Source organism: Malania oleifera, chromosome 5 (genome assembly GCF_029873635.1).
Source record: "Malania oleifera isolate guangnan ecotype guangnan chromosome 5, ASM2987363v1, whole genome shotgun sequence".
NCBI lineage: Eukaryota > Viridiplantae > Streptophyta > Magnoliopsida > Santalales > Ximeniaceae > Malania > Malania oleifera.
In genome coordinates this window covers 66,797,145-66,809,650 of record NC_080421.1, presented here as the reverse complement: position 1 = coordinate 66,809,650, position 12,506 = coordinate 66,797,145, and the positions used below count along the sequence as shown (strand labels likewise).

The window sequence follows — 12,506 nt, the reverse complement described above, 5'->3', positions numbered from 1 at the left end:
GGATGTTTGCTGGTGTCTCTCTCATTATCACCACATTTCTCAGGCCCCCAAGGGACAAATTCCCAGATCCATACCTGAGTCACTCATTTTTCTTCCTGAACCCTGCCTACCATAAACATGAACCCATTATCCGTTGATTGTGAAGAAGATGTAGTAAACCCGTCCAATTGCAGAAGGAGCTCTTCAGAAAATTTGAATTGCAATTTGTATGCAAAGCCTGAGGAACCACCCTGTTAGAGTGGCTAGATGTTTTACTCATCTGGAAATTTAGGTTCAGAGGCGTACTCATATTTTGTGCCTGATTACTTTTGCACATAATGGGCAATGTATACTTCAGGCCTAGATGTGCTGAGCTAGCTGAAGCTGCCCATTCAACATATCTTATTCTTTTTGAAAGCCTAAAATCTGTCCCCAAATTCTTAAGCCCGCACCAGCTTACACAGCTCAAACCCAAAATCACCCTGGATCAATGTTTTAAAAAGCAAAGGCATAAGGCGAGGCATTTTAACCCTTAAAGGGCAAGGTGTAACCGTAAGGCCTTGGGGCATAGGCCTTGGATCTGCTTTGAGTCCTTATCTTTTTGCTTTAGTGATGGACCAATTGACTAAGAATATTCAAAAGGAGGCTCCATGGTGTATTTTATTTGCAGATGATATTGTATTAATTGACGAAACTAGGGATGAAGTAAAGGCTGAGTTAAAATTATGGAGAGAAGCTTTGGAATCTAGAGGCTTTAAGATAAGTAGAAATAAAACAGAATATATGAAATGTAATTTTAGTAATGATAGGAGGAATATTGGAGACAAAGTTAAACTTGATGATGATGAAATAAATAGCACTTGCAGATTTCGATACCTTGGATCTATTATGCAAGCTGAAGGAGAAATTGAAGATGATGTAATGCACAGAGTTAAAGCAGGTTGGGTGAAATGGAGAAGTGCTTCAAGTGTGCTATGTGATCGTAGAATACCCTTAAAATTGAAAGGGAAGTTTTATAGGATAGCTATAAGACCAGCTATGCTATATGGATCGGAATGTTGGGCGATGAAGAAACATAATATTCAAAAAGTAAAAGTTATCGAGATGAGGATGCTTAGATGGATGAGTGGTATAACATTGAAAGATAAATTAGGGAATAAACATATTCGTGGTAAGTTAGGTGTAGCTCCCATAGAAGATAAGATAAAGGAGGGACGACTCAGATGGTATGGACACTTGCAACGTAGGCCTTATAGTGCACCTGTGAGGAAGAGTGACTTAGTTACTGTGGGGGGCAGTAGAAGGGGTAAGGGTAGACCAAAAATAACTTGGGAGGAGATAGTGAGTAAGGATTTAATATCCTTGAATCTCAAAAGAAATGGTTCATGATCGCATAAATTGGCGGAAAAGGATTCATATAGCCGACCCCACTTAGTGGGAAAAAGGCTTGGTTTTGTTGTTGTATACAAATTTGAAAATAAATTATATACATTTTTTAAATAAAAAAATTAAGAAAAGTACAAGAATAATTTGATTAAAAAAAAACAAATATAATTTAAAAACTACTTGTTCGGCATTCAAAAATAGCTAGCTTGCATGCATTATGAAAATCATGACAAGAGGCTATAATATTAAAAGTTCAAATTAGTTTCAAGATCTAAATAATGCTTGCAATTATTTTCGAAAGGTGGAGCTTCAAAAGTTCAAGAAATCAACTCATATTATGACATTCCTTCTATATAAATATGGAATTAAAATTTTCTAGCCAACTCTACCTTGAGAATCACACACCCAAAATGTGTAAGCATTAACCAAAAAGGCACAAAAGGCATGGCTTTTGTACAAATGCATAAGCTTCAATGTGTATTGCGTTAGCCATTTCAGGATTTGGTATTTTAGATTGAGCCTCAAGGTATTTTAGGCATGCCTTGCCCTGAAGCAAGCCTCGTTTGAGCCTTTTTAAACATTGCCCTGTACCATATTTTACTAGCCAGGACCTATACAGTCCATCACTAGTTAAAAATGACCCAACCAAGCCTTAAACCTAATTACACTAAAATACGTTTCCTAAATGATAATACCCTAGAATCTTGAAGATATAGTCCTAATAAAAATACACAACTGTGAAAAAACGAAAATACAAATAAAATCCTCTGCTGGCAGCATCATGAAGTTAATGACTATAACATTAAGCAGCCTATTCAACCCCAGTGTTACTATAAGCAATTGCTCTCAAAATTTTCAATTGATAAGGGAGTAAAAGCAGACATGTATGATAAGATGACACGGGCTCTTTTATGTTCAAGGAAAGTAAACAAATGAAACTTGAAATCACGTTCAATGATAATAACATATCTTTCTTCATTAGTTTGTCCAAGCTAAACTTGCTCAATCACCACAAATCAAGCAAAAATCAAAAGAAATTATAGTGATTCAACAGATAATTTGAAGTACAACAACAATGTTGTTGGGACAAAGATAAGGATTCAAAATGAAGAAAAATAACAGATTATTCACAGATACACGGCTCCAAATAGATTTCGTGCTGCCAATGCCAAATTTCTGTAAAGATACATTGGTCAAGTCGTTAAGTAAATTGAGTTCTCACAACCTCCAAAATATTTCAGGTGACTCAACCCATTACCACAAACCATTAATCAGAAAATATCAAAACAAACAACATGCCAAACATGAAGATATTTTAGAGTGGTCTAGAGTTCACACTTTGTCATGTGCAGAATAAATGCTTATGGCATAGCATAGAATGAAAGCAAATGTTATTACGTATCAAGGACAAGATAGAGAAAAAATAAGTCTAAACAATTTCAATTTAGATAAAAAATGTCACAGAATTTACCTGGTATATGAGGGAACTTGCGAGGATAAATAGGGCGCACCACGCCTTTCTGAATCTTCCAATCAAACGGATTAAGGCTTGCAGCTTCTAATTTAAGCAAAACCTCATCTTTACCTGGAGAAGGAATTGGAACTTCTGTGTGCTACAGAAGGCAAAGATATGCATATTATAATTGGGCAGTAGACAGAAATGAAAATTCAGTCTCATTAACTTCATGGATTACTGTAGTTATGTTCAGGAACCTTTTTACATAGTTCATACAGGATGCAGATAACACAGATACCACCAGACATGAGCGTAAAATCTTCAAACCAAAATGCGATTTAAATGATAAAATGGGCTGAATTTTCAATTATTGGTAAAAAAAAAAAAAATCCTTTTTCACAGATCTATTAGAATCCCAGAAGTTGCGGCAAGAATCACACATATTGGGACATTTGGCTCTTGAACATGATGCTTTTCAGCTCGTGGTGCGGGTATGGGAATGGAGTAGGATCCTTTTCAAGTACACGATACCAAAGGGATATGCTTGGGGCACCATTTTGAATATGCTTGAACCACAAAATTGGTCAGCTATAAATAGTTTTCTCATTTAATTGGAAATTATTATATAATTTGAGAAAATTGTATTCAACTAACAATAGCAAGTAAGATTTTACTGAATTTCATTTTTTTTTTAAATAATTTTTCAACCACAGAAACAAGAACACAGCTCATTGCTAATTTTTTATTCAATTCAATTGCATAAACTGTAAGAAAACAACAGTAGTCAATTTCTACATTATTTTTTCTTCCTTCAACACAAATTAATGGATACACTTTTAATAACACTGAACTCTCAAGTCAACGAAGTTGTTCAGCATTTTAGTTAAACAAGAAATCAATATTAAGGAGCTAGAGTTCATGAGTACCAACTGTAATTCAATACTGTGCAATTCTCAAAAGCAAATATGGGTGAATATCAGCACTTAAGACTGTAGGCAGTCATTCCTACCTCTCACTTACTTCCATCTTTCATAGAATTCCTTGCAAAAGCAGTAGTACACTGAGATTTGGATTCATAATACAAATTCAGAAGAGTATTTGGAAGATCAAGGTCCCATTGGTTAAGGTTTCCAATACAGTTTTCCCTTTTGTATCTGAAAATGTGGGATACAAAGAATACACAAAATTAAAGTTTGGTCAAGTGTTTTCGAATAAGAGTTTTCAGAAACATACCCAAAAACATCCCTAAAACTTGATACCACGTAACCAAGTTAACCAACAATGCACATTTGTTAAGGCTAGTATCATAAATAATCCTTCATAGATTCAATCCAAATGAAAATTATTACAGAAACTAATCTCATTACTGTAGCATTTATGCGACACTGCTAGGAACCCCTTCTGAGACTCACTAAATACCATGACGAGAAATTGACTCAATTCAAATGTGTTACATTGGACTCCAGCTCACTGATTTCCTGACAATTCAAAATTTTCTGAAATTTAACCGAATTATTTTTCAGCCATGAGATATTTTATTATGAACCCTAATTTGAGATGAACCCTAAATTTCTATTGTTGCAACATTGATTTGAAGCCAGATTCCTCAATTTCTATCGTTTTTTTTGGGACTTAATGTAGTAAAAAGCTGGCTTTTCTATTATTACTCTAATGCTATGTCTAAACTATAGTTTATGATTATAAATGAATAACTGAAAAAATTAATCATATAAATACAAAAAATTAAAATGCCTCATGCATGAGATCGTCAGGCCTCGCTAAACAGACACAAAATAAAATACAACATAAGCAGACAAGGCGGCTTCCACCCTATATCAGCAGAGCCTAGGGGAGGTCATGATGCAGGCTTGCAGCCTTATCTCTACAGTTAGACAGCAGAAAATACATATAAACAAAAATTACAACACAAAGGGGATGTTGACTCTATGAGTCCAATCCGGTTTTGATAATGACAAATCACCTGGTATTTGATCTGTGCATTGAGATTGTGAACGGGAACAATATTTAACACGCACAGAAAGATAACAAATCATGGAAGCCATGAAGATTAAAGCATACACATCTTGGCAGAATCCATGGAACTAAAAGAGTTGAAGAATGAAGATGCAAGCGACAAGTTCAATAACGTCATGGGAATGGGTATTTAGAACTGAATGTACTCACATTTCATATGATTTAATTTGAGACTCAACATACTCTAAAATGACCTTAGGACTCAAGCATTTCATGAACATCATTAGGGGACATTCATGGACTTAGAGATATTTTTAAAACTCCGGAAAATGTTTTATAAAAGAACCAAGAAAGAGAGCAAAATAGATTTTTCAAATTAAAAAGAAAAATTCAGGAATTGGTCAGTTCAGAAGACTGAACTCCACGTTCAGTCGTTTGAAGATTGATCTTCAGAAGATCGAAGTTAACTTCAGTCATCTGAAGAATTTCTTCAGAAGACCGAAGATTAAATTCAGTCGTTTAAAGAATTTATGGTGACACACAGATCCTGACAAAAGCACCTCAGAAGACTGAACTCAGACTTCAGTCTAAACCCGACACTTCAGAAGACTGAACCCCAACTTCAGTCGTCTAACCCTGTGTCCAAGTTCATTTTCCGAAACTCTAAGGAACTTCAGTCGTCTGGGCCTTTAACCTCAGTCGTCTGAACCTACGGGAAAATTTTAAAAATTTAATTTTTTAATGAAAGAAACGCGAGCTAATTTTTTATCCAACGGCTAAGATTTATTCTAAGGGCAAGATACCTATATATTGAACATCTAAACCCTAGTGTTGTAACCAAGATCAACAAGAACAAGAAGAGAAGAGAAAAGAAAACACCTTTGGCACACGATTGAGCTGATTGCACGCTTAGCACAACTTTGAATGTATTACTGAAACTTTTGCCTGAGATTTCAAAGCTGAATCTGAGCTAAAGCTATCTCGATTTTCAAAAGGCCATCTAGCTATCATTGTGCTTTCATTTTTTGTATTGAGGTTTGGTAAATCGACCTGCTCATTAATAGTTATTCTCATAGAGTTTCTTCATCTAAACTGATTTGCTGATTGATATCCATTTTTCAAAGAGCTTATCATTGCAAAATCCATTTTTGAATATTTGTTAAGAGGTTGATCTTGAGTGTGCATATATTAAATCATTTTGACAAGATTACCACTTGAGAAAAGCTTTTGTCATTGATTAGATATTTTTGAGTCAAGTGAGTTTTCATTCAAAGACTTGATATTTTTAATATTACAAAACTACTTGTTTGAATATCCTTAGTGTTCATAACGATATATTATTGAAGGATATTTGCTGAAAAATATTACATTAGGTTTTTGATCTTTGGAATACATATCGTATATATATATATATATATATATATATATATATATATTTGCATATTACAAAGATTGCATTGTGGTTGAATATTTGGAAGTAAACTTCTTGATTTTGATCGTTATAATATTCAAGATAAATGTTTTGATAAGATCACAGTTAATATTTGCGCATTAAAGAAGTTGAACTCGAATCATAATTTTCTCCAAAGCTTTTAATTTATTCATTACTTGGGAGTTTTGATAAAAGGGGAAATTGTGTGTTGAAGCATATTCATTAATTAATGCTTGTATCGTTACATACATATTGAGCTTCAAGTTTGATCATATGATTATGTGTTAAGAATTTCAATTGTACTCACTAGCTTTGTTAGAAGCAACATTGAGTGTTTTGCAGATTTGATATTATATTGTAATCAAGGTTCAGGTTGTGAACCGAGTTTGAGAAGAGAGTTGTATCTCTTGTAACTAGCGAATTAAGAGGAAGTTGTACCTCTTGTAAGCAGCGGATGTAAGGGAAGCTCCATCCCAATTTAAGGAACAAGGATTATAATGGAATCCTTGAGTAGGTTGCTAAAGGCGAGGACGTAGGCCGGGTTGGCTAAACCTCGTAAAATCGTGTTTGCCTTCTCTCTTCCCTTATCTTTTTAATTTCCATAACGCACTTCATTACTTATATTGCATGTATGTATGTTGAATAACCTCACACGAACTTGATAAGAAATTTGTTAAATTTAGAAAGAGGGACTAAGAGGTAAATAGGTTTTAAAGAATTTTAAAATACCCAATTCACCCCCTCTCTTGGGATTACACCTAAATCAACAGGGGTATATATATAATTTTAAAATTTTAAACCCAAATAAAAACATAGGAAAAAAATAATAATAAATAAAAAAGGCAGCCCGGTGCACAAAGCTCCCGCGTATCCATGTGTCACGAGCTAACCTTGTTCAAGGCATTATGCTTGCCTGTGACCGCTTGTCTCGTGTGCTTGGGATGAGTTTCCATCATGTAAGTACTAGTGTAGGGTTATTTTTTAGTATTTGTTTCTCTGTATACCAAATAAGGTAGTATGACTCATCGATCACTTTGATGTTTCCTAGTGCCAGGGTGAATTTTCCATGTAAAGCTCTTTAGGGGAGGATGAGTCTTCATCGTTCTTGTAAAACTCACTAGCTATTGTCAACATGTTTAGCCTACTTGCCTCCCTCGCTAAACACACAATGTCAATAGAGGTGTTGTTAATGAATTGCGTTGCTTCAATGTTTACTGCTTGCTTGCCACTGCTTTCATAATTGCTTACTACTTCCGTTGCTATTTGATTGAATGCTAATGAAAGTGTTTTGTGGATGACTTGTGGTAAACGATAGGCTGGCTAATTAAGCAAGAGTGTTTTAGCTAGCGCTGCACGGTCCTTTCACAAAGGTGTGAAAATAGTCAGCCGGTGACACCTGGTATCCGAGCTTGGTTAATTGCTTCGTGAATTCGATTGCCTTCGTTGGGGAATTAGGAAAGCTTTGGTAAGTGACCATGGCACCAACCAATGTTGAGAGAATCAGCGTGCTGGAAGGACAGGCTGAGACAACAGCCAACAATGTGGCCGCAGAGGTGGCTCAACTGAGAGAACTTGTAAATGAAGTGATGAGATCACAAAAGCATCAAGCAAATTTGATAGGTGAAATGTTAGAGGACGTTCACCATATAGTGGAAACTTTGCAATCGCGGATAGCTGATCTGGATGCAAAGATGAATCTAATGGTTCTTGCTATGGGAAACTCCAACACTCCGAGAGTTAGCAAAACCAAGGTACCAGAACCCAAAACGTATGGGGGTGCCCGTGATGCCAAGGAGTTGGAGAACTTCTTGTTTGATGTGGAGCAGTACTTTTGCGCTGTGAGGATGGCCTCAAAACAGGTGAAGGTGGATACTACGACCATGTATTTAGTTGGTGACGCCAAACTGTGGTGGCATACCAAGTACAATGAAATTGAAAATGGACATTGTGTAATAGATAGTTGGACAGACTTGAAGAGAAAGCTCAAGGCCCAATTCTTTCCTGAGAACGTTGAGTATAATGCTAGAAAAAAGTTGAGAGACCTCAAGTATAGTGGGTCAATCAGGGAATACGTGAAATAATTTTCTGCTTTGATGTTGGACATCAGGGACATGTCACAAAAAGATAAGCTATTCTATTTTCTTGAGGGATTGAAACCGTGGGCAAGAACTGAACTTCATAGGCAAAGAGTTCAAAACTTGTCTACCGCACAAGCTGCCGCGGAACGCTTGACTGACTACGCTAGTGATAATACCACTTCTTCCAAAGCGCTTGGCAGAGAGGAAAATAGTGGAAAGTCTTTCAAGAAAGGCAAACAAAAGAGTGGGGGAGCCGACCATAAGACCTTAACTTCGAAGAAAGCTTCATCGTATCGAGGATTCAACATACCCAAGGGAAAGGGGAAAATTTCATGCTAATTGTGTGGAGGCCCTTAGAGTTACGGAGTGCCCACACAAGGGATCCCTCAATGCCTTGCAAGCTTCTACTTCGAGACAAGTGGTGGAAAGCGATGGGGACAAGGAGGATACCCGGAGGGTGAGTGCAGTGCGTCACGCGAGCGCATTGGAAAAACAGGCGAAAGCACCGAAAGTTACACAAGCAAAAGGACTAATGTTTGTGAGCTTGACAATCAATGGGAAGAGTACCCGCACTATGGTAGATACCGGAGCTACTTATAATTTTGTTTCGGAGTTGGAAGCATGGAGACTCAACTTATCCTTGGAGAAGGATACAGGATGCATGAAAGCAGTTAATTATGTAGCCCATCCTTCTCAGGGAGTAGCCAAACAAGTGAATGTAAAGCTTGGGCAGTGGGAAGGTCATGCGAATTTCATTGCGATGCCATTGGATGACTTTTCAGTCATTTTAGGAATGAAATTCCTAAGGGGGACGAAAGCAGTGCTGATGCCTTCTACTGGTTCCCTGTGTCTGATGGGAGATTACCAGTGCATGGTGCAAGTCATTGCAACGAAAGGAGATGATAGGAAGTCCCTTTCAGCCATGCAACTCAAGGAGGGATTGAGAAAAGGTGAGCAAACACATCTAGCCACAGTGGTGGTAAATGAAGTACACCAAGAGCTGGTCCCTACAACCATCCAAGCAGTATTGGATGAGTATAAGGAGGTGATGCCGAATAAGCTACCTCACAACTTGCCTCCACAATGGACTGTGAAGCATGAGATCGAGTTGTTGCTAGGAGTGAAACCACCTGCTAAAGGGTCATATCGGATGGCGCCTCCAAAGATAGCAGAGCGGAGGAAACAATTTGATGAGTTGGAAATGGGATATGTTCACCCTTCCAAAGCACCGTTGGGAGCATTAGTATTGTTTCGGAGGAAACATGATGAGCATCTACGGAAGGTGTTCGACAGGTTAAGGGGAAATAGTCTCTATGTGAAGAAAGAGAAGTGCTCTTTCGCTCAAAGGAGCAACAAATTCCTTGGTCATGTGATTGTACAAGGTCATATCCAGAGGGATACGAAGAAGGTAAGGGCGATTCAAAAATGGAAGATCCCCACGATGGTGAAGGAGTTGCATTCCTTTTTTGGCCTTACCAACTATTACAGGAAGTTCGTAGAGGGGTATTCGCGGAGAATGACTCCAATGACAGAACTACTGGAGCAAAGGTATTATTGGCCGCACACGCGTGATGATGTGGTTGGTTATACCCGGACTTGTCTCACTTGCCAACAAGACAAGGTGGAGCGGAAGAAGATTGCAAGGCTGCGAGAGCCCCCACCTGTACCATTCAAATCGTGGGAAAGTGTCTCACTGGACTTCATCTCCAACCTGCCTAGAGTGGGAGATGCATGATCCATATTTATGATTATAGACAGATTTTCAAAGTATGGTACATTCATAACCGCACCAAAGTACTGTTCGGCAGACAAGACGACACAATTATTCTTTATGAATGTTGTGAGATATTGGGGTGTTCCCCAAAATATTGTTAATGACCGAGACTCAAGATTCACCAGCAAAGTCTTGACAGAACTTTTTAGAATCTTCGATTCACATCTTGACTTCTCTTCGAGTTATCACTGACAGATAAATAGATAGACGGAAAGATTCAATGGGCTACCAAAAGAGTACTTGCGCCATTTCGTCAACGACAACCAGAAGAATTTGGTGCAACTACTTGACGTGGCTCAATTTTGTTTCAATGCCCAAAGGAGCTCAACAACCAACCAAAGCCATTTTGAACTTGTTACAAGCCAGCAGCCGCTGTTACCTCACACAGTGGGCGTGCCGTACAGAGGAAGGAATCCCAGGGCTTACATCTTCACCAGAGAATGGAGACAGAATGCAGAAATTGCCCAAGCCTATCTAGAGAAAGCTTCTAAGCAAATGAAGAAGTGGGTAGATTAGGGGGGAAAACCGCAACACTTCAACTGGATGAAAGTGCATCCTGTGTTTCACATCAACTGCCTCAAGTTATTCAACGCCAACACAGTACAAGTCAGTCAAATAGAGCAAAGTTGAAGATAATGCAACCTGACAGACGTGAAGTTGAATATATCCTTGCAGATAGAGAGTTCATATCCTCAAGGAAGAAGCAGCGGGGGTTCTTAGTGAAGCGTAAAGGCTTTGGTGATGAAAAAATCAATTCGATTTCTGCAAAAGATATGCAAGCGTTCATGAACAAATTTGAAGTGTACCTAGTGGCAAAGTCTACGAGGACGTCGACCACATAAGTGGGGAAGTGTCACGAGCTAACCTTGTTCAAGGCTTTATGCTTGCCTGTGACTGCTTGTCTCGTGTGCTTGGGATGGGTTTCCATCATGTAAGTACTAGTGTAGGGTTATTTTCTAGTATTTGTTTCTCTGTATGTCAAATAAGCCAGTATGACTCCTCGGTCACTTTGATATTTCCTAGTGTCAAAATGAATTTTGCATGTAAAGCTCTTTAGGGGAGGGTGAGTATTCATTAGTCTTGTAAAACTCACTAGCTATTGTCAACGTGTTTAGCCTGCTTGCCTCCCTCGCTAAATACACAATTTCAACGGAGGTGTTGTCAATGAATTGCTTTGCTTCAATGTTTACTACTTGCTTGCCACTGTTTTCATAATTGCTTACTACTTCCACTGCTATTTGATTTAATGCTAATGAAAGTGTTTCATAAATGAATTGTGGTAAATGATAGGCTGACTAGTTAAGCAAGAGTGTTTTACCTAGCGCCGCATGGTCCTTTCACAAAGGTGTGAAAATAATCGGCCCGTGACAACGGGGTTTGGGAAAGGGCAAACCACAATGGGTCTATAATACGCAACCTTACCTTGCATTTTTGCAAGAGGCTATTTTCACACCTCGAACACGTAACCAGATCACATGGCAACAACTTGTTGCGCCTAAGCTCCCCTTTATAGAAAAAAAAAATAAATACAAAACAAAAAATGAAAAAAAGAAAAACAAATATGTGAAACTAAGTAAAAACTCCAAATCACAATTTCTCCAACCTTGAAATCTCATCGGATCCCACAATATTTCATAGATAATCATGTCTTGGTCTTCCCGTCCCCAAAATGTGTTACTCGCATCAACCCAAAAAATAAATAAATAAATCACAAATCAGCAGCACCCGCAGCAAAATAATTACCAAAATAATATTAAAAAATAGCAATAAGCAGCAGAAACAATAAGACAACGATCCTATGCAGGTTTACCTTCAGACCAGCAGGGCCTCCGCCATAAGCGTCGTACCAAAGGGCATGCATGAGCTTCCTCGCCATTTTGAGAGAAAGAGAGAGAAGACGATGAGTGAAGCAAACATCCCCCTTAATGCAGAGATCACTCTTTTACAGCGGCCTTGACGTGGCACGATTATAGCCATTCTGGGGCTCAGATGTGGCCGCCATTAATCGGGAAATGACGGAAAACAGCCTTCTGGAGGTGGGGACTGTAGTCGGACGGGGACCGTGGAGTCTGACGCCAGGCCATCATTTCTTTCGTTTGAGAAATATTGCCCCCTACATCGCTGAAAATTTATGAAAAAATAAAAATTAAAAATTAAAAATTAAAACACCAATTTAAAAAATTGTTTAAAATAAATTTTTTTTTATCAAGTATTTCTTAAAATGATGTAATTGGGAAATAATTCCAAATTCAACTTAGTTTGAAAATTTTAAGGACCGTTGAGGATTTTTAAAAGAGAAATTGTGGACCAGTCCAACTTTCTTTTTATAGTAATAATTGAAGAAAAATTGAGAAATTATTTATCATTTTTCTTTTAAAAATATCAACCAACCTTCATAATTCTTTCAATATCTCATTAATTTCTCAT

At 37.7% G+C, this 12,506-nt stretch overlaps 1 protein-coding gene across 1 annotated transcript in view; it reads right to left on the bottom strand.

The window, feature by feature from the left end:
- The window catches only part of LOC131156197 (chloroplast envelope quinone oxidoreductase homolog), a 35,759-nt gene extending 23,563 nt beyond the window's left edge, over positions 1-12,196 (bottom strand). The window contains exons 1-2 of the mRNA XM_058109698.1: positions 11,890-12,196; positions 2,837-2,978 (exon numbers count right to left, since the gene is read on the bottom strand). Coding sequence (XP_057965681.1) covers positions 2,837-2,978; positions 11,890-11,955 — 208 coding nt within the window. The 5' untranslated portion in view covers positions 11,956-12,196. The remainder of the gene's footprint in view (positions 1-2,836; positions 2,979-11,889) is intronic.
- Between the last annotated feature and the right edge of the window lie 310 nt (positions 12,197-12,506).